The sequence below is a fragment of the Chelonoidis abingdonii genome, chromosome 1 (assembly GCF_003597395.2).
Source record: "Chelonoidis abingdonii isolate Lonesome George chromosome 1, CheloAbing_2.0, whole genome shotgun sequence".
In the NCBI taxonomy this organism is placed as follows: Eukaryota; Metazoa; Chordata; order Testudines; family Testudinidae; genus Chelonoidis; species Chelonoidis abingdonii.
In genome coordinates, this window is record NC_133769.1 from 25,140,062 (window position 1) to 25,163,311 (window position 23,250).

A 23,250-nucleotide genomic window follows, 5' to 3' on the forward strand; every position below is an offset into this window, starting at 1 on the left:
TCTTTAATCACCCTAGCCATGTGCCATGATTGCTTCCTTTATTTAGCTGTCAGCATTCATCATTAAGGCATATGCCTTTAAAATAGGCTAGTTAAACATAATACAATTGAGCTTCTGAAGCTTCCTTTTGTTACAGAAAAGGTTTTTAAAGGTAAATGTACCTTTATTCAGAACATGTTGACAGCCTAATGCATCTTGAGCACAAGAGTCTAAAGTTAATGTAATTCATTGATGACTATAAAGCACTTGGATAAAACTGACAGGCTATTCCACCTCAAACGGTAGAATTTAACTTTTTTGTTGCCTTGTAATGTCTTTCTAATGGTGCTACTGCAGTCTTGGCAGGGACACAAGGTTTACCATTCAGTCTGTGCTGCTAAAAGGTATCCCTGAAAACTCCACTTTTTGTGGTGAAGAAACAGTGCAAGGAAGCATTATTATTTCTCTATTTCCTTTTAGCACCAAGCAGTCCCTACTGTGCCTGCCGCTTCTAATGTCCCTGCAAGATACGTAACCTGCACATACCCACGTGTCTATGAAAAGCATGGATGATTTAGGTCCAGTCCTGCAAGGTGCTGACTAAGCTCCCTCATCCACTGTTGACTTCATTAGGAGTTGTAGGCACTTAGCTCCTGACAAGATTGGGCTGGGACAGAAACAGATATATAATAACACATGGCTGCTAAAAGTCAACAGGTCACCGTATCAAATAAATGCAATAGATGGATTATATTATCTTGACCCTCCAAGAGGTGAAGAAAAGGAGTATCTTGAAATTAGGGGCATATGAAGTGACGACTATGGAAATATATTATTGTATTTATTATTAATTATTGTTATTATTTTATTATGTATTTATTTATTTTCTTTCTCCCGACTTACACAATTGTTCCATCCCAGAAAGTCTTACGTAACTTGAATTTTGCATAAGTCAGAAATGTATACTACATTACACAAAAATTTCCGCAACTCGAAAATCCTATTTCTGGCTTATGGAACTTTTTCGTAGGTGCAAATTTGCATAAGTCGGGTCTTGCATAACCTGGGGAGCGTCTGTACTATGATGAGCTGATTGTTTAAAATCAGAACTAGGACCATAGAAGCATGGGGATGGCATAGAAGCTTTAATTGAGGGCAAAAAAGAGAGGTTTAGGCAGACTGGAGAGAGGTGACCAGGGAGCAATTTTGGCAGGTAGGAAGGATACGAGTTGGATGTGTGTGTGTGTATGTAATTAAGTAATGAGAGGAGGATGGACTGGGACTTATATGTCACTACCAAGCCCTGCGCACTATGACTCTTCCTTTGCACTCATCCCCACCTGTGTCTTCAATGTAGAGCTCACAAACGAGGGCAAATGAGTGGACAGCTTATTGAATGGTGCCCTGTAGTTTTTCTCCACAGTGTCATAAGATGTGGGTTTGTGTGGAAGAATTTTAGGACCCCATTTATGAATAGTTTATGCCCTATCTCGGCCTTAATTTAAACATAAAATATTTGGAATATATCTTGATATATGTCAAAGCAACATGCCCAGCACATAGAGTGAGAATTTTCTAATGTGTTTAGAAATTGTGAAAGCTGAAAGGGAATTAGATTCTAAACACATGAAAGAACAGGTGCCCAGGCATAATCATGCACACAGTTTCTGGGCATTGGAAAGTGCTGAAAACACAGTGGAGCATTTCTGAAAAGTTGACTTTCCAAGTAAAATCATCCATCAATCAAAGGAGTCAGACACTTGCACAGCAGATACATGAAGTTCTTCCTTAAAGTGGTAACGTTCATGGGCATTCTAGAGTAGCAGCATTGCCGCTAGTAAAGTCAGTGAACTGGGACTGAGGAGACTGAGGCTGGATCCACAAATGGGACTTCGGCTCAGCATTGCAGTGCATAGCTTTAGCTGGCTTGCTGCCTAGTGGAAGTCACAGCCCCGAAGTCGGCACTGAGGCTCCCTATACAATGCATGAGGAAAGTTAGGTGTCTAAAAATGGGATTCACAAAAGCCAACTTCCTGAGTGTGGAGCCGCCTAAGCTAGCTCACAGGAAATGTCAACGAGGATGCAGAAGCACCCTGAATGCCTTATAGACTATTGGTTAGGTCACTCCCCTGGGATGTGGGAGAGCAGGACTTAGAGCTCCATTCTGCCTAATTCAGAGGAGTGACTTGAAACCAGGTCTCCCAAATCCTTATATGGAGTGAGTCTCTCTTAGGCCTTGTCTACACAGCAAGTAAACTCTTTGGGGCAGGGACTATCTCTCATTATGTGTTTATATAGTACCTTGTACAGAAGCGCACCTGTAATACCGTTACTAATAATAATTAAATCTTTTTACAGCATTGGAATATTTTTGTTTCCCTTCTTCCCTACACACTAAGCATAAGTAAGAAATGACAAGTGTCTTCTCATTTATTTCTCTATTTCCATTGGTTAAATGTATTTTTTTGTTCAATGCAAAGAATGTGGTGTTCATTGATTGGTTGGTTGCTCGAGGTGTTTTGCAAGATCTCTTGGGGGAGTTTGTTGCCTCGGAGAATTATATAACATCAGTCCAAGAAGCTCCATCATTTCCATTTCTATCTCTTGGGATGTTATGATCAAAAGATTGCATGGCCCCAGATACCAATCCAGAGAGTAATCTTTTGCCTGAGCATGTGAACCAGCAATAGCAACAGAGTTGTTGCAGCATTAACTTCTCTTTGGATAATAGTAGGGAACAAAGCAGCAAGGAATTTTGCTGGATAAATTCCTTTCTGCAAGAGCATACATTTCAACTGTTTTCTTCTATCATGCCCAGAAAAAGGCTTCTGACCTTTTTTAAAGGACAATAGAGTTTACAATCCATGAGCCAAATACTGAGGCCTAAGCTTTTCATGAATAAGGGTCTGATCCTGCAAACTATTACTACTTGGCATAGTGCTTACTAACAAGACGTAACCAGTAGAGAAGATGAAACTAAACCCTGTAGTATTTGCAGAATTAGACCCTAAATTAAAACGAAGGACCTCAGGATTTGACCCTTTATATCTGCATTGTTATCTTCTATAATCAAAGACAAATGTCTAAGTCCTATTTCTTTATGGCTTTTTAAATTTGTGGGCAACATGTCTCGCTAAAAGTACACCTACCTGGCTACTTGTAGGATCTGGAGAGAAATTTGCATCTGCATAAGAAACATTTTGCTGAATATTTTCTTGAATTTGTGTCTGAGAAAAGAGAAGAAGAGAACAATACTCTGTCAAAAATGAGCCAAACATTGTTCTATAACATCAATACTGTGCAGAAGGCCACTAATCCATTCCTGGTGACTTGGTAAGCAGCTGTTGACTTTTAGCACAAAAAATATATTTGTTTTGCAGTAGGGAATATTCTTCTTCGAGTGCTTGCTCATATCGATTCCAATTAGGTGTGCACGCGCCACGTGCACACTCGTCAGAAGATTTTTACCCTAGCAACACTTGGTGGGTCGGCTGGGCGCCCCCGGGAGTGATGCCGTTATGGCGCCAGATATATACCCCTGCCGACTCAACGGCCCTTCAGTTCCTTCTTACCACCCGTGATGGTAGTTGGAACTGTGGAGCGCGGCTTTGCTGATCTCCACATCCCTAGCTACTCGTAGTTCTTTGCTGTTACTGTGTATATAGTTCGAGTTCATGTAGTTAGAGTTAGTATTAGTTGTTGTATTTATAGTTAGCGTATATAGTTTAAGGGGGGATCAGGGATTAGCCCCTTTCCTCCACCCCGATGAGGGCCCATGTCCAAGGCACCGGGATTCAAACTGTGCTCGGCGTGCCAAAATCCGATGCCAATAGGGGATCCCCACGACTCCTGCCTCAAGTACCTGGGGGAATCCCACCTCACTGATAAGTGCAGCATCTGCAAGTCGTTTAAACCAAGGATGAAGAAGGAGCGGGACTTTTGATTGAAACAGCTCCTCATGGAGTCGGCACTTAGTCCTGCATAGTTGGTACCGAGTGCCCAACAGACTGCTTCGGTAAGGAGCGCCCCTTCGGCCCCGGACCGCTCCGGTACCGAGTAGGAGCCCCAGCACCGACCCCTACCGGCACCAACTCCCTGTCCCCGAGACTCGGGAAGCAACATAGTGCTTCAACTTCAGCTCCACAGAAGGAGCGATCTTCCACGATGGTTCGTCCGGCACCATCATCTGCCGTGGCACCGTCGACTGTGGCACCGCAGATTGCGGCTCCCACAAGCTTGGCACCGTCGATTCCGGTCCCACAAGGGCCGTTAAGTCCGGTGCCTGACAGCTCCCCGGCCCGGTTGAGCTTGCCCTCCCTTCTATGCCGGAGACCTTCTCCATGGCAAGGGAGCTCATCGCAATGATGGAGTCAACATGGCCTCAACCCCCGGCACCGCCGATGCGAGTCATACAATCCATCGGCAAGCTGGCCATGGTAAGGCCTCCTTCCATTGGTCCACCAGAGAGACATTTAAGATCACGGTTTCGCAGATGTTCTTGATCATGCCGTTCCCGCTCCCGGCACCGTTCACAGTCCCAGCACCGCTCTCCATCGCGGTACCGGTCGCACTCGCGGCACCATTCGACATCTCGTTCACCGGACAGATACTCCTGGTACCGATCTGGCTCACGGCACCGATCTCGGCACTGTGTATCCCGCAGTCACTCCAGATGAAGGGACTTGAGATCTCAGTCGACTTCCTGGCATCGATACGGTAGAAGGTCCCGGTCTCACTCGCAGTACCGTTATAGCTCCCAGTATCGCTCCCCGGTACTGCCCCGGGCCCGAGCGTCGAGAACAGTGGCGCCCTCCCAGGGCCTATCGGCACCGCTGTGGCCTTCCAGACATACATCGGTGTCATCACAGGCTGGTAGCGCATCCTATCATCAGGAGCGTGACTCTGATGTCCCCAGCCATATATTCCCAGAGAGACAGAGCCATGAGCAAAAGCCTCATCACTGGTCCTTCTGGACACCGTGGGCATACCATCAAAGCCAAGGTGCACCATCAGTGGCTCAATGGTTGGCCCCGTCAGAACACTGGGTACCAGAGGTGACAGTAAGCCCACCCCCACCCCCCACGGGCACAGATGAGGCTCCAATACCATCTGCAGTTGCCAAGGTTCCACCGGATGCAGATGATGCCCCTCAAGTACAGGAGCCACCACAGGACCCTTTGGTCCCGGGCCTCTCCTCCTCCTCGTCGCCTGATGAGGCGGTGGCGGGGACATCCTCCTCAGGCCCTCCACCAATTGACCTCAGGGCCCATCAGGACCTTTTGAGGCGAGTGGCTCAGAATATGAACTTACAGGTGGAGGAGGTCCCTGAAATAGAGGACCTGGTCATGGACATCCTATCGACTAATGCACCTACTAGAGTCGCTCTTCCGTTCATCCGCACCATGTAGGCTAATGCGGACACCATTTGGCAATTCCCAGCTTCAATTCCACCTACAGCAAGGGGAGTAGAGAGAAAATATATGGTCCCCTCAAAGGGGTATGAATATCTCTACACTCACCCACCTCCTTGCTCTCTAGTTGTCCAATCGGTGAACGAACGGAAGCATCATGGCCAGCAAGCCCCAGCTCCTAAGTCAAAGGAGGCTAGGCGCATGGACCTCCTAGGCCACAAAATATACTCGGCCAGGGGCCTCCAACTTAGGGTGGTGAACCAACAAGCCCTCCTAAGTAGGTATAACTTTAACACTTGGGTGTCCTTGGGGAAGTTTACGGAGCTTCTTCCCCAGGAGTACCGTCAAGAATTCACAGCCCTACTTGAGGAGGGTAAAAAGGTAGTGAGAACCTCCCTCCAGGCCTCTCTGGATGCAGAGGACTCTGCAGCCAGAACTCTGGCATCAGGAGTGACGATGAGGCGTATCTCCTGGCTCCAGGTATCAGGTCTTCCCCCTGAATTGCAATGAACTATTCAGGATTTACCCTTCGAAGGCCAGGGCCTTTTCTCAGACAAGACTGACTCCAGGTTGCAAAGTCTGAAGGACAATCGCGTTATAATGCGCTCGCTGGGTATGCACATGCCAGTGACCCAACGCAGGACCTTCCGGCCCCAGCTACGCCGTCCTTATGCCCAGCCTAGGCCACATCAAGACGTTACCAGAAGGCGTGGCAGGGGGAATCGTCGGAGACAGTCTGGCCCTCAAGGAGCTCAAAATCACGCAGCCCCTTAACCACCAGCGGGACCCAAGCAGAACTTTTGATGGGACGCCTGAGGACGGCCCATCAGTTACCCTACCGGATCCTTCTCCTCCCTTTTTCAACTGCCTCTCCCAATTCCTCCCTGCCTGGTCCCAGCTAACTTCAGATCGTTGGGTCCTGCGCATGGTGGAAGGGGGATACCACCTCCAGTTTGCTTCAACCCCTCATTCCCACCCTCCCTACCCGTCCCTCTTCAGGGACCCCTCTCATGAGCAATTCCTCTTACAAGAAGTCCAGTCGCTCCTAGGCATGGGAGCCATAGAGGAGGTGCCGAAGGACATGAGAGGCAAGGGGTTTTATTTCCACTACTTCCTAATCCCCAAGGCAAAGGGAGGTCTACGACTGATCCTAGACCTGTGAGAACTCAACAAATTCATGATAAAGCTGAAGTTCTGCGTGGAATCCCTGGGGACCATTATCTCATCCCTGGATCCGGGACACTGGTATGCCACCCTCGATATGAAGGACGCGTATTTCCACATCGCAGTTTATCCACCACACAGACGGTACCTCCGTTTTGTGGTCAACCACCAACACTTTCAGTTCACTGTACTTCCATTTGGCCTTTCTACAGCTCCGCATGTCGCCGCCTCCCTCTGGCATCATCGAGTACACGTCTACCCGCATCTCAACGATTGGCTCATTTGAGGGACTTCCCAGTGGCAAGTATCACAGCACCTGTGCATCGTCAGAGACCTCTTCGGGAGCCTAGGCCTCATAATCAACACAGAAAAGTCTACTCTCACACCCACGCAGAGAATAGACTTTATTGGAGTGGTTCTGGACTCCAATCTGGCCAGAGCCTGCCTCCTGCAGTCGCATTTTCAGGCGATGACTTCGGATTATTGAAGCCTTCAAACCTTCCCAACAACGTCAGTGCTCACCTGCCTCAGCCTAGTAGGTCACATGGCCTCCTGCACCTTCGTGACCAAGGGCGCCAGGCTACGCTTCCATCCCTTCCAAGCCTGGCTTGCTTCATATACCAACCATGCTGAGACAGCCTGGACTTGGTGCTCACTATCCCCAGGAAGGTTCTGGGCTCCCTTACCTGGTGGCTAGAGCCCACTCTAGTCTGTGCAGGGATGCCATTCCACCCACCACAACCCTTGATGGCCCTAACCACGGACACATCATCTCTGGGTTGGGGTGCCCACCTTGGGGGCCTTCGCACTCAAGGCCTCTGGTCGCCCCAAGAACTGGCCTTACACATCAATATGCAGGAGCTGAGAGTAGTCCGTCTAGCATGCCAGGTGTTTCGAGACCGTCTCCAAGGCTGTTGTGTATCATTGTTCACGGACAACACAACAGCCATGTTTGACATAAACAAGCAGGGCTGAGCACGCTCCTCCCTCCTTTGTCAAGAAGCCGTCCACCTTTGGAACTTTTGCATAGCCCACTCGATCGAATTGGTAGCTTCTTTTCTTCCAGGAGTCCAGAACACTCTGGCGGATCACCTCAGCAGATCCTTCCTGTCTCACGAGTGGTTGATTCGCCCGGACGTCATCCATTCTGTTTTCCAGAAGTGGGGGTTTCCCCACATAGACCTCTTTGCCTCCCAAGAGAACAGGAAATGCGAGGTGTTCTGCTCCTTCCAGAGATGCTCCCCAGGCTCCCTCTCAGACGCATTTCTGATCCTGTGGAACAGGCACCTACTTTATGCCTTCCCACTGTTTCCACTCGTCCACAGAGTCCTACACAAGCTCCGCAGGGACAGCGCTCACCTGATCCTGATTGCTCCAGCATGGCCAAGGCAGCACTGGTACATCATGTTGTTCAACCTCTCAGTGGCAGACCCAATTCCTCTGCCACTCTGGCCGGACCTCATAACACACCTTCACCATCCGGACCTGCAGTCCCTTCATCTCACAGCATGGTTGCTGCGTGGTTGAGCCAATCTGAGTTGCGTTGCTCTGCCTCGGTCCAGCAGGTTCTCTTGGGCAGTAGGAAGCCTTCCACTAGGATGACATATCTCGCCAAGTGGAAGCGTTTTTCCTGTTGGTGCGCTCCGTGTAACTTAGTCCCCAGACAGGTGTCCATTCCCACTCTCCTGGACTACCTCTGGTCCCTAAAAGAGCAGGGCCTAGCGGTCTCTTCCATAAAGGTGCATCTGGCAGCCATTTCCACCTTCCATCCAGGGGAAAAGAATTGATCAATCTTCTCTCACCCTATAGTTTCAAGGTTTCTCAAGGGATTGGAACATTTGTATCCTCAAGTTAGACACCTGACCCCTACCTGGGATCTAAACCTGGTGCTAGCCAAGCTTATGGTGCTCCTTTCAAACCACTGGCTACCTGCTCGCTGCTGTACCTTTCCTGGAAGACAGCCTTCCTTGTCGCTATTACTTCAGCGAGATGAGTATCTGAGCTTCGGGCTTTGACAGCGGACCCCCCGTACACAATATTCCATAAGGACAAGGTACAGCAGCAGCCACATCCATCTTTCTTCCCTAAGGTGATGTCCACCTTTCATGTCAACCAAGACATCTTCCTCCCAGTCTTCTTCCCAAAGCCGCACCCATCGTGTCGGGAACAACAGCTACACATCCTGGACGTCTTCAGGGCTCTCGCCTTTTATATTAAGAGAAACAAACCCTTCCAAAGGTCACCTCAACTCTTTGTAGCTGTCGCAGACCAGATGAAAGGCCTACCAGTCTCTTCCCAACTGATTTCATCTTGAGTAACATCCTGCATCCGCACATGCTATGAATTGGCTCATGTTCTGGCTAGCCACCTTACTGCCCATTCTACTCAGGCGCAAGCTTCATCTGCTGCCTTCCTGGCCCATGTCCCCATCCAGGAAATATGTCGGGCAGCTACCTGGTCATCGATTCACACCTTTGCCACACATTACACATTGGTTCAACAGTCCAGAGATGATGCAGCATTTGGCTCAGCAGTTTTGCATTCTGCAACATCTCGCTCCGACCCCACCACCTAGGTAAGGCTTGGGAATCACCTAATTGGAATTATCATGAGCTAAGCACTTGGAAAAGAAAGATGGTTACTCACCTTTGTAATTGTTTTCTTGAGGATGTGCTTGTCTCATATTCCATTCCAAAACCCGCCCCTCTCTTCCCCTCTGTTCAGAAGTAACCGGCAACGAAGAACTGAAGGGCGTTGGGGGTCATCGGGGTATATATCCAGCCCCATAGTCAGCGCCACTCCAGACTCCTCAGCTGACCCACCGAGTGTTGCTAGGTGGTAATATCTTCGACGAGCGTGGCGGACGCGGCGCGTACACACCTATTGGAACGGATTATGAGCAAACAATCTCGAAGGAACAACAGTTCACAAGGGAGTAACGTCTTTTTTTAATCTTTTATTTTTCTCAGTTTCTGTCCATTGAATCTGAGCACTGTCGGATACTAATGCTATGAAATGCTCATTCTAATTTGTACTGCACCTATTTACTTAGAAAATACGTGTTTCATATTCAGAGGAGCTGTGTCTTAGTGATTATTTTTAACAAATTTCATAAATTCTTTAAAACTTCTCATGAAGAGTTTCCACCAACAATGAGAGGCGCAAATAAAACAAATAGCAGTTCTGTTCATTTCGAATGTCAATGACTCATACCTGCAGCTTCGAGCTAGATTACCGATGGTCTGATTCTGTGCCTCCCGCCAAACATAAGCCACTCAGATTGCTTTCAGCAAAAGTTGAGCCTTGTAAATGAATATGGCTGTAACTTACAAATTCTCTGCTTGCATGGGAGATTTTCAAGGCGTGTCACCTACATTCACTGAGTCATGAGGAGGTGTGGCACATTAGTGACATTTCATGTCTCTGACAGCTCCTCCTTTATCTTTAACTATTTTCCAGTGCTGGAAATTACGATTAAAAATGTTGCCTGAAAACGTTTGACAACAGGGCTTCCTGAATTGCACACATATACTTTATGCTCGAAAGTGATCACTGATTTATGGTCAATCCGCTCCATTGAGAACGGACTGGCAAGCTTCCCTGGGGGAGAATCAGACACCTACATTTACCAAGTGTGGCAACTCAGGACACTTAGCTACCAGAAGAGGGGTAGTAATTGTTTTCGTCCCGGAAGGTTGGCCCTGGTTAGGATAAGGTCAGCTGGTACAGGGTGTTATCAGGTTACACTTATTAGGTTCAGCTGGCCCCAATTGCTGGAGACCTTTTTAAACCCTCCCTGGCAGGGAAGCAAGGGGAGGGAGGAAGAGAGAAGCAGAGCAGCTGCCAGCAAGTAGGGGCAGCTGAACTCTGAGACTCTTCTTGCAAGGCAGATTGCATTCTCCCCAGAAGGAGAGGAAACTAAAGCAAGGGGCTGGCTGAGAAGGGATCAGCCAGACCCTGTGAGATTGGGAAGGTTTTTTTTCTTTTACTTTGCCCAAGCCTGTGTCTCTGAGGCTAAGAAGGACTGAGCTAACAAAAGGAGAGGCAGGTACTTTGCCACACAAGGTATTTCTCAGCCTCCAAATCATCTCTGAGAATCCTCCATTTTAACAGCTTTGCACTCTACTCTAATAACTTGAAACCAAGAAATACTGGATGGGACTCAAGCCAGAGCTCATGCCATTCCTAAATCAGTCGTGGAAGATGAGAGCAACAGGAAATACTCTCTTACTCTTGGAGCTGAAGACTTGACTGATTTTCCACCTTTCTCATTTATTTACACCTACATAAAATGAGTGCTATGTTGGTGTAAAAGTACATAGTTGTGTTTCACACTCACTTTACACAGGTGTGAATGGCTATGCAGGCAAAAAGCAGTGGAGAATCCGATCCGAGTGCTATTTCCATAGCATTCTCTGAACCCTGCTGACATTGATAAACAATGGACCAGTAATGAAGCATGAGGCAAAATGCCACTACAAGATCACCAGGAGAAGCAGCTCTTGATCATGTTTGTATTGCTGCAAGTCACTTGCTGGGAATACTTTATTAGTAACTTTGATGTGTGTTGAAAGAGTTTTTTTAAAAAAGAGGGAGAAAATCATTGTTATTAATCTGACCCAGCATATGATATAATTGATGCACTGCAACCAGCCACAGTCTTGGTATTCCACCAGGCAAAGCTGCATCATACCTACTACTCAATGTGCCACTGATGTCTGGCGTACTGCAAGTGGAGCTATCTCTAGTCAAAACACATTGGGCCCAATCAAACATAACTCCCCATTCAAATCATCCCGAATGTGGGCTTCATTGACTTCAACCCACCATCTCAGATGATAACCTCACCAAAGACCACTCATGGACAACAAGCAAAGACTTTCCAGATTGCCTTTGCATTCCTACCAAAAGGGGTCCTCCACGGCATAGCACCATCATTCTAAAGGAAGACTGGATTACAGGACTAGCTAGCTAGGCTTGAAGAGCTACCAGTCTTCTTCCAGCTACTCTTAATTCCCAGGTAAAGAACTTTATTGTTATTGCTAGTATGAGATTTTGATTATTCTTCAAAGCTGTTTGGAAGGGAATGGCCTTTGAGTTTTGGCGTTTTCCATGTATAATAATATATTTTGTTAGAACTGTAAAAACTGTACTAATGAATACTATTGAGTACACTCATCTTACATTTTGAACTTCTCTTGGTAATTTCAAACTCCCTTTCATATTTTTATGTTCATAACAGTTATGTCTGTCTACTTTCTTTGTCTCCATTTAAACATTTATTTATTACAGTATATGAATTTAATCAAATCTGCTTATTCTCCTTGCTGGGTTTTTGTTTTTCTGAAAGGAAAAGATATTTGAAGGTTAATTGAGTTAATGTTTAATCTTTATTCTTTTTATATGATGCAATACTCTCTCTCTGTGCAATATTTTTGTAACTTTAGCTGGAGGACATTTTTGCTACCCTTTGTATAAAACAACAATAGATTAAAATCTGAGCATCCAATCCACAGTTGCCTAGTACAAATCAACAAAAGATACTTGCATAGAATTTGAAGTCCAGTTGCATGTGGATAGTAGGAAACTGTTCCCCACATACTCCTAATTCAAGTGGATGAAAAGCCTGATTTTAAGAGAAGCTAAACACCTATGATTCCACTTGAAGTCAGTGGGAGCTATAAGTACTCAGCCCTCTGAAAATCAGGCCCAGAATAGCCAATTAACAAATATCTGAAGTATCCATATATTCAATCAGGGAGGGAAATGCCAGAAAATCGAACGCAAAAGTAAATAAAAATGGTGACTTTTCTGGAAAGGAAAACTTTTGTTTGAGTTAAGTGAACTAACATCACATCAACTTTGAAAAGATGTACATGGAGTCAACTGATGCTCTGGAAAGTGCTGATCAACCATCTGTTCATCTGCTACCAAACATTCATGTGAAAAGGTCTTTGCAGTGCTTGGGACTGATTGGCACAGGAAGCCATATGCAGGGAGGCATTTATATGACAAAAAAAGGCAAGAAGCCCAGCACAAGCTAATGACAAAAACAATGCCATTATCATCAATGTGGAGAGTGCTGTGGGATGAAGATGATGTAACTTAAACACACTCCACTTTATCTGAGAGTGTCTTGTCTTTGAGACATTAAAGTTCTTTCCTTCAGCCTACTGGTACCCAGTCAGTTGTGGAAATTTATGAACTATTTATGTCTTCCAGTTTAATTATATGAATCAGCCTTTCACAAAGACCAATGAAAGCCACACCAGTGTCCAAAAGACCTTGCTCCTTGACACCTTCCACATTAGTTACTAAGACTTTCTGAGGAATGAATAAAGAGTTTTTTAGAAATTGTTTTCTCTCATGATTAAAAAAGAATAACGGAGACAGAAAGGAACCAGAATGGGGACCACAGTGCCATACTCATAACCATATCCGTAATCAACAAAGCTGATGTCCAATTTCGTGGCAGAACTGGCGCAAGTTACATGAACAGAAGCATATTACCAGGATTATGTACAGTGTGAGAGGACCTTCACTGAAAAAGAATTTGAAATAGAATGCAATCTTGCAAACACTGCGAAGCCTACTGGTGAGATTGCTTCTAAGAAATTAAATTGTTTGCAGTCATTACAGCCCAATGTGTAAAATGTGCAATCCGTAAGCAAATTTTCTTATGAGTGACCTAATTAAAATGTACATTAAAGATACAGTAAAATAAAAATGAGTGTAACATGATTTGTTTTTTTGTAATAGGATATCCTCATCAAAAAGGGAGAAGCGTAAGAGACTGAAGCTGGAATTTGCCTTTGTCTCCAAAAAGAAAAAATATCCATAAACACGTACAGTTTCCCAGATTGATTTTTAGTCTCAAGTTTTTGTTGTATTATTGGGATTCTCTCAGAAGTGTTTCAGATCTGATTTTTAGACATGTTTAGAGAAGGCCTATTGTGAAGGGGATAGTGGGAGACAGTAAAGGAGATCTATCCAAAATCTGTAAAATTCCAACTTTTTGTCAATGCATTGAGATAATTCTCTCAATTTTTAAAAGCCTTTTTGTACACCTTCTAAAATCACCCATCTTATTAATTAATATATCGTGGCTTGTCTAGTTAAAACCAAAAAGGAGAAAACTTTACATTGGTTTTGAATGTCAGTTGTTGATAATTTAACACAACTTACATTAATTGCTATTTTAAAATATATCAACATTTTCTCAAAGTTACCATTGAATGGCAAAAGATAGCACATTCATTTCCCTGTGCTTAGAATATCATAATCACTGTGCTTGGAGAACATGTTATTTGATTTTCCTGCCAATGAGATTGTGATCTACTAGTTCTGGCTGTTCTTTTTCAAAAGTATCTGGGACTCTTCTGGAAATGAATCCATAATCTTGCATTGGGAGCCTGTTACTAGTGGGAATAGTTATCAAGTCATCCTTCCACTAGATGTCAGGTCAGTAGAAAGATAATCAAGTTAGTGGGTGAGCATGGAGAAGGAGATGCCACCAGTGAGAACGCACAGGGCTTCCCAAATGTTTTGCTTTTTTCAGACAGGCCTGACTGTTCTGTTGGCTTTTATAGTCTCATCTTCCAAAAGCACCTATATTCCCAGTTGCCAGTGGTTTTCCCACCTTAGGTGGGAGAGGCTGCACACTAGTTTTATCAAGTCTCACCCAAAATTGGTGTCTAGTTAGACATAGCTTGTTAGAAGATCAAACCAGACTGCAGTTCCTGAAGGCTGTAAGGATCTTTGATCTGAGAAAAGTTTCATTCCTGTCTCTATATCACTGTTGGACTTTTGGCAGGATCTGCCAGGGCTGAGCCCTGCTTGTTCAAGAAAGGGTCGCACTATCTCTTGTGATGAAAGTTCACAACATTAAATGAAACAGCACATGTAATTCAAAAAGGAGTGTAGTACTATGATGAGAGATCAAACTAAATGAGAGTGAACAGTTCCCTCCACCCCCAACAACTGTCCTGGCTGCTGGAGTCCAATGCTGCTGAGTATGTGAAAGATTATACATTGTACAGCAGTATTCCTTCAGATTAATGTGACATGCCCTGTGCCACCAGGTAAACTAATGTGGCAAACTCCTACAATTTGCAGGTCATTATTCTGCAGAGCACTCTTAAAAAAGAAATCTATGGGTCCTCAGATATATTTCAGGAACACAAAAGCAAAGGTCAGGACTGAGTGCAAAAGTGGCATAAAGTTCACCTTTGCCCTTCCCCAATCCTGGCCAAGCAGGCACTAGGTACAGTCCACTAGAGAAAGTTAAAGCAGCCTGAGGGCTGTTCTAAACTATGTTAGCTGCCAATGGTCCCAAGGGATCAAGGCAACAGCCAAAGATCTGTGCATTGTAAAGAGCTATGACCACACCGCCTGTTCCAGCAGCAGGGAAGCTGTGCCGCTAGAGTTGCTATGCTGGCTCTATGCCACCACAGGATCCACTTTATACTGAGGTGAGATTCCTGGGCCTGGATTTGCTAGCTGTACCAGACTCTGCTGGCTTTGTGGCACATAATAGCTGCACCGACCTCAGGGTAGGGTCCTAAAATTCTACAGAAACATAGCAGTGAAGCGGTATCATACACACTGGACCATAATTCATTACATTTTTATACCACTCTAGGAAGCTTTTCATACATATTCTATAATCAGTTATGCAGGCCATTCAAAAATCTGGAAGTGCCAACATACTTGAACTTGCAGCATTGCTCATGTGTATTTAAACACCAGTTACAAATTCTGCTGATGCTCAGTCCACATTTAGCATCCACAGGTGTCAACAGAGACAACACATAAAAGGCATCTTTTATGTTTGTTTGTTTTTGTTTTGTTTAACGCAGGGGGAAAATTAGCATTGTCAAAGGGTACCTGGAAAAGAGGAATGTGGGAATTTCAATCCTGCACAAGACTCAGGGTCAATCTAGTCAAGTGTCATGTCTCCAACAGTGACCAGCACCAGATGCTTCAGAAGAAGGTGCAAGAAACCTCTGATTAGGAGATGTGGGATGTTCTGCCCCCCACATTAGGTCTCCTAATTCTCAATAGTTAGAGATTGGCTTACACTGTGAAACATGAAGTTTAACATCTCATCCAAAGTCTATTACCATTAACTCTTATAACACTGCTCATTATCTATATAAATGCCTAGTCACCTTTTGACTCTTGCTAGGTTTTTTTGCCTCAATGACATCCTATGGCAACGCATTCCATCACTTAATTAGGTATTGTGTGAATAAGTATTTCCTTTTATTGGTTTTGAATGAGGACCTTGGCATTTGTATGTTAAAGTCTATGCAACAAGTCTTCATGCTGAGTTTAAGTGCAAATGTTTTTAGTTTAGATTGAATGTTTAATTTTTCTTTTTAAAAAACCCTCTGTTTTATTTGTCATTTATTTTTGTCAATAAATATTTGTATGTATTTTTATTCTATGTTTATTTGATATGGACAGTTTGAGGCAGGGCAGCTAAAGTGCAGTTATGGTCAGAAAATTGACTATAGACCAGTAAATTTCCGTGGAGTGAGTTTTGACCTCTTTTGAATAGTTGTAATTTTCACTGAAGACAATTCATGGGCATTGAACTAGTGCAAATGATTGTAGAATGTTACCTTTTTGGATATTTCCAGAAATCATCATTAACTAGTTATAAGATAGCTGGCACATCTTGCTCGACAGATCTTCTTGTAAAAGCAGCAGAGAATCCTGTGGCACCTTATAGACTAACAGACGTTTTGGATCATGAGCTTTCGTGGGTGAATACCCACTTCGTCAGATGTGTCATTCATCTGACGAAGTGGGTATTCACCCACGAAAGCTCATGATCCAAAACGTCTGTTAGTCTATAAGGTGCCACAGGATTCTCTGCTGCTTTTACAAGAAGATCTGTCGAGCAAGATGTGCCAGCTATCTTATAACTAGTTAATGATGATTTCTGGAAATATCCAAAAAGGTAACATTCTACAATCATTTGCACTAGTTCAATGCCCATGAATTGTCTTCAGTGAAAATTACAACTATTCAAAAGAGGTCAAAACTCACTCCACGGAAATTTACTGGTCTATAGTCAATTTTCTGACCATAACTGCACTTTAGCTGCCCTGCCTCAAACTGTCCATATCAAATAAACATAGAATAAAAATACATACAAATATTTATTGACAAAAATAAATGACAAATAAAACAGAGGGTTTTTTAAAAAGAAAAATTAAACATTCAATCTAAACTAAAAACATTTGCACTTAAACTCAGCATGAAGACTTGTTGCATAGACTTTAACATACAAATGCCAAGGTCCTCATTCAAAACCAATAAAAGGAANTTTTAGAAGGTCTCTTTCTATAAGTCTATAATATATAACTAAACTATTGTTGTATGTAAAGTAAATAAGGTTTTTAAAATGTTTAAGAAGCTTCATTTAAAATTAAATTAAAAAGCGGAGCCCCCCAGACCGGTGGCCAGGACCTGGGCAGTGTGAGTGCCATGAAAATCAGCTCACATGCCGCCTTCGGCATACGTGCCATAGGTTGCCTACCCCTGCTATAGACAAACAGCAAACAGGAGCCTCCCCCTCCCCACAATGTCTTTTCAGAATCGCTTTTACAGTATCACCGTGCTTTAAAAATACTATTACTTTACAAATAACAGTTGCCGTACAGTCAATGGCTTTCTGCAACAAATTTGAGAATTTCTTTTCTCCAAATTTTATCACATCTATGGACGGTTGAAATGATCCAATGACCACAGAATCCTAGGGACCTTGACTATCATGTTCAGATGTAACTCCTTTTGTATGTTTTTATGGATACATTTCCCTGATGGTCTGTTATTTTAATTCAGTTTAGCTGTTTTCTTGATGCTCTTTAGAGAGAGAAATAGTAAAGGTAGTGCTATCATTATAATTCATTATTTGGAGAACATTTTCTGAGGGGCAGAGGCCCAGTCACGCTTTGAGTGACCTCAGTTAGAGCCTGTATTTTTTCCCCACAAAATGAATTGTGCCTCTGACTACCTGATGTTAGCTTGTAGGCATGGAGTCAGAAATGTGTGTACTCAGATTTATAACCACAATCAAATTACAGGTACATTTTTTTGGATTAAAATTGAGCCTGCAAAAAGAAGGTTTGAAAAATTGACCCTCTATTCTTTTTAATTCTGTATTTTTACCTGAATTATTTATTCATTTTCTAGCTAAAATTCTTTTGCACATTGTACTGCATACAAATCAATTATCAATGTTTTCAACATACATTTTAGGTGATGTAGTTTTATGACAAGGACATATCAGGTTTTAAGTACTGGTAAGCAGAAGTCATAATGACTCATTAAATTGAATCACACACCGGAAACCAGGAAAATAAATAATTTGATGAAAAGAAGCAGTAGTATCTGACCAGCACCCTGACCAGCACCTTTTATTTCAGCAGGGGGAGGAACAAAATAAAGCAAAAAACAAAAATTAAATTTTGGAGTTGTATTTTTGTGAGCCATATTGCTTAAATAGTAATTGTTCTTCAATGTTGCTTTATACTTGCCAATTGAAACCAGTCTTTGCTTATTAGTCTTTGTTTTAACAAAAATTTTGAATTGCTGCTTTACTATGTTTAATTCTTTGAAATAGATGATTTGGAGCTTTATCTGATGCCGATTGAAGCCATTAGGAGTCTTTCCATTTCCTTGAGTGGGCACTGGATTGAAGTTTTGTCCATTTGAGCCTGCTACCTTTGAAGATAATGGCTAGACTCCTATAGGCTTCACTTGCCTTTATTTAGGAAGCATCTCCCTTCACCATGTGTAATCCTCATCAATGTTACTATAAATTACAGGCCTTTGTCAGAAGGGAAGAATACACCCCACAGTGCCTGTACCATTATATATTTGATATGACAGAAAGTTTCACTAATATTTTTTCCTTTATTTCAGGTTTCTTTTCTCCATGGAAAACTCCAAAGCCTGTAAGTTCTCATTGAAAATTACACTTATTTGAATTCATGTCATTATCATTATAAGGCAAATTTCTTCAGGCTTTTATCTGACTTATATGCCATTAGTAAGATTACATTTACTTTTCTCTACTACTGTATGGTTGACTTTAATGCCCTGTAAAATAAATAAATAAATAATAGATCATAAGATTTAACCCTTCATTATATACCCTGTTCTATTTTTATTTTTAAGTGAATTTTTTCAGATGAAAATGTCAGTACCAAATACATTTCATTAACAGATCTGCATCAGGTTTCCCCTTCAAAATCTGCCCCCCCCCCCCCGCTTCTAAGAGAAGCAGAATCTTATGAATTTATACATGGCTAATATTAATTATTAGGCTAATTATTTCTGTAATTTCAGAAATTTAGTTGGTCTTGAAGATACAAGGTTACTTAAAGCATCATATAGGCAATAAAAATTCATCCTTCTAATTACTGTTTTGAGAATATGTACGAGAGTGAATTTGTCTTCCAATGCCAGCATTTATGTAATGGGGTTACTGCGAAACTATGAAAAAAGATTGTAAACAAACATTGTATTTATTATATTCATCCCCAGTTTTCCTACTATATCATCATATTATAGCTGTGTCAGCATTCCCAATATAAAAATATTTTAAACCACTATTTTTGCTTCTCTATTTCTGTTGTCTGTCTAGCTTGTCTAATTAGACCATAAGCTTTTCGGGGCAGTGACTGTCTCTCATTGTATGTATATATATTGCATAGCAAACTGGGCCTCTGATCCCTGGTTTGGGGCCCCTAAGTGTTATTGCAATACAAATAATAATAATTTTAATATACTTACAAGCATTTATAAGTTGGTCATCTGTTCTGTTTTTCATGATTGCCACTGTTCATCTGATGACCTGTGAGGCTAGATCATGGCATATTGAACAGCTCCTGAAATAACCTCTGGGATGAAGATTTGATGCTACTCCATCAGATTGTTTCAATTCATGATGATTTCAATCTATTGTGATAAAAGTTGGATGCAATGTGCTGGCCTGAATCACACTATGTTCTGACATGAGTTTGTCCATTGATCTAAATAACATAGGTGACAAATATCGTCTGGATAGAAGCATATTACACAAGCTCTTTCGGGAGTAAATATTGTGGGAGGCAGGAAATTTTAAAAAATTAAAAAACCCTGTTTGGATGTTTTCAGAATTCATAAGTGTACAGTGTGTTTAAAAGTGATTTAAAGCCATATTTGGAAAGAGCTGTTGGGAAGTGAGAGACTAGTTGCAGCATCTTGAACTTGGTGCAGTGCAGGAATATGAAGTGCAAGTGTCTCCACATAGTTCTGCATAGTTTACATTTCAGTAATGGGATGGGACAAACTCCAGCTGCACTAGGCTGGTTGGGGCTGTTTCGGAACAATTTTTAGGGCATCTTTTCTAGATTGAAGTAGGCTGTGGTGTCTGTGAATAGAGCAGCTGAGCCAATGAAGATAGTGCTGAACTACAGTGTCATCCTAAATCAGTGGTTCCCAAACTTGTTCTACCGCTTATGCAGGGAATGCCCCTGGCGGGCAGGGCTGGGCCAGTTTGTTTACCTGCCGCGTCCGCAGGTTCGACTGATTGCGGCTCCCACTGGCTGTGGTTTGCTACTCCAGGCCAATAGGAGCTGCTGGAAGCGGCGCAGGCCGAGGGACATACCGGCCGCTGCTTCCAGCAGCTCCCATTGGCCTGGAGTAGCAAACCACGGCCAGTGGGAGCCATGATCAGTCAAACCTGCAGACGCGGCAGGTAAACAGACCAGCCCGGCCCACCAGGAGCTTTCCCTGCAGAAGCGGCGGAACAAGTTTGGGAACCACTGCCCTAAATCAATGCAGAGCAACCGAAATCTTGACCTGTTCATGTGTAGGTTCATGACTATGAGTCCCAACAATGTCCATCGCCTGTCACTTTCACTGTTTCCCCATTGCTGCGGGGTTTATTGGATTAGATTGTTGAAGGCTGCACAGGAATTCACTTAAAGTGGATAAGCAATTACGCACTAACTTGCACACTCTCTCGGCCAGCAAGACCATTTCAGGGTAAAGCTGAGATGACTGAAAGACTTGTTTTCAGAGTGACCATCTCTTAGACCAGTTGCCAGGCTAATGAACTTGGTCTGCCCAGCCAGAGCTCTGTTAGCCAGGGTGTTTCAGAGTAAATCCTGTAGGCCTTCATGGCTACTATAGCAGTGCAGAGAGAATAGTTCACCAACCATATTTTGAGTTGAAAAGCAATCCCTTACTCAACCTGTTTCCATTATCACACCACAAGGAGGAGGGGTTGGGCTTGTGGGAGGCCTTTTTTATATCCTGCTTTTAGATCAATTTTATTTCTATTCATTTTCTTGTTTTGAAATATAGTTCTTTGTTTCTCTGGTTCTTTCAAAGAGATTATGAAATATTTCATAGGTAGATAGATAGATACCTAAATGTCTTTCTGTTTCATAATGATAAGTTGTTTGATTTCACTAGTTTCTTTCCTCAGTGAGGACAGAACTGAATTTAGTGCTCCATTGATCAGGATTCAGACCATTATTTTGCCTGATCACTGAGCACTTCTATTAACTGAGGTCCCTGTCTGTCATCTTTCCTATACTGGCTTTGTCTCTTTTGTTGTCTTTCCTACAATTTACAGGCTTTGTCTTTACTAATCTTTGAAGTTGGACATTCTTGACAAAAGACAGGTGCATTTCTCTGTGATTCAGAAGGCTGAAATGCTGTGGAGAGCCCTTCCTTGACCTGAATTCCATGGGCATAGTAGTAATTTCAAACAGCTTCCTTTCAGCTTAATGAAGTTTTATCAGTTTCCTGCACTGAGCCTCATATGTGCTTCTTCACAAAGCACTTAGGTGCATTATCTTTAGTATTGGTGGTAAATTTTCCATTGAAACTGTTTTATTACAGAAAACAGTGGATTTTGACTAAACATATTTTTAGTGAAGAGTCTGCTTTCCACAAAATTTTTTTATTTTTTTGTCAAAAAAAATGCTCAAAACCCAAAACATTTTCAGTTTTCAAATGGAAACTGAAATATTTCAGTTTAGACACACTCCATCTAGTGATCACTAGATGTATTTATTTGGAGAGTGCACTTGACTCTGAAACTTTACTCCGCACACTCTTGCTATGAAAGAGTCTGACTTTGTTGATCTTCAGGATATATTGCTGTCATAAACAGATAGCTAAGCGTTAATGTCTCTTTCACCTGTAAAGGGTTAACAAACAGGGAACTAAGCACCTGACCAGAGGACCAATCAGGAGACAAGATACTTTCAACCCTGTGTGGAGGGAAGTTTTGGGTGTGGGTCCTTTGTTCTGTGTGTGGGTCTTTTCTTGGGGGTATGAGAGGGACCAGACATTACTACAGGCTCTCTAAAGTTCTGTTCAAATAGTAAGTAGAACAGGCGATTTAGGCTTTTTAATTGTTTGTTTTACTCTATTTGCACATGTGGATCTGGCTGGTTAACTTTTATATGTGTAGTTGCTGGGAATATTTTGATTTGTATTGGTACTGGAGGAAGGGTTTCTTCCTTTGTCTGTAAACTATAGGACCCTGTAATATTTACATCTTGAAGTTACAGAGATAATTCTTTACTTTTTCCTTTCTTTTATTAAAAGATTTCTTTTAGAGAACCTGATTGATCTTTCCTTGTTTCCCTTGTTTTATCCCAGGAGAGTGGGTGTAAACACCAGGACTGGTGGGGGAGGAGGGAAGGGGGAGAGAGAGGCTAATTTCTCTCTGTGCCAGGAATACTGTCTCTCTCAGGGAAAGTCTGGGGGGGGGGGGAAGGGGGAATGGTTTATTTCTCCTTGTTTTAAGAATCCAAGGGATTTGGGTTCTTGGGGTCCCCAGGGAAGGTTGGGGAGGTCAGAGTGCCTCAAAACACTATATTTTTGGGTGGTGGCAGGCTATCAGATCTAAGCTGGTAATTAAGCTTAGAGGTTTCATGCAGGTACCCAAATTTTGGACGCTAAGGTTCAGATTTGGGAAATATACCTTATGACAATTGCAAAGCTAAAGCAGGCATTTTCTGAGGGTGTAGGTTGAAAGAAGGGATGGAGTCGTGTTCATAGGTTAGACTCGTATAACTCTAGTCATCTGCCTTTGATGCCATTTGCAGTAAAGGACTGCTGACACAGCTTCAGTCCCTAGCAGGGTACGTGGAGTGGCACTTGGATGGTTCATTTTTAAGATTCATCTACATTAGACATTTTTTTACTTGTATTAATTGATTGCCAATTAACATAAGTCAGCTCACATGTTTGTACATGCTAGCCTGGGCACTTAACGAATGCTTGCTCCATGCTTGTGGTGTATCTAGACTAGGACATACAAATGTGTTACCTAACAACTTCAATGGGCATCACAGCATTCAATTTTTGTTTTTTTATAATTTCAATGGATAATATCAATCTTAATTTTTAAGCATTTTTAAATGTTGTTGATTTACATTTTCATAGTTGCAGCAGATTATGGGGGGTATCAGACAATAGTTATTTACTGACAATAGATACTGAGTATCAAAAAGTTAAAACTTTATAATTGTTAAAACACAAATTGTCAAAATCACATGTCAAAATATACAAAGTAAATAGCTTTAAACCAAACTCGAAGTTTTCCAGCAGCATTTTTCTTAGTTGGCCTATCTTTACATTTCAGTTATCACTGGTGGAAATATCTTTTCATTGG

General features: G+C 42.8%; 1 protein-coding gene across 8 annotated transcripts in view; it reads left to right on the plus strand.

The window, feature by feature from the left end:
* The window catches only part of MAGI2 (membrane associated guanylate kinase, WW and PDZ domain containing 2), a 1,226,839-nt gene that overhangs the window by 1,068,240 nt on the left and 135,349 nt on the right, over window positions 1-23,250 (plus strand). For all 8 annotated transcript variants that reach the window (XM_075064467.1, XM_075064476.1, XM_075064468.1 and 5 more), the window contains one exon: window positions 18,492-18,523. In XM_075064467.1, the coding sequence (XP_074920568.1) occupies window positions 18,492-18,523 (32 nt within the window). The remainder of the gene's footprint in view (window positions 1-18,491; window positions 18,524-23,250) is intronic.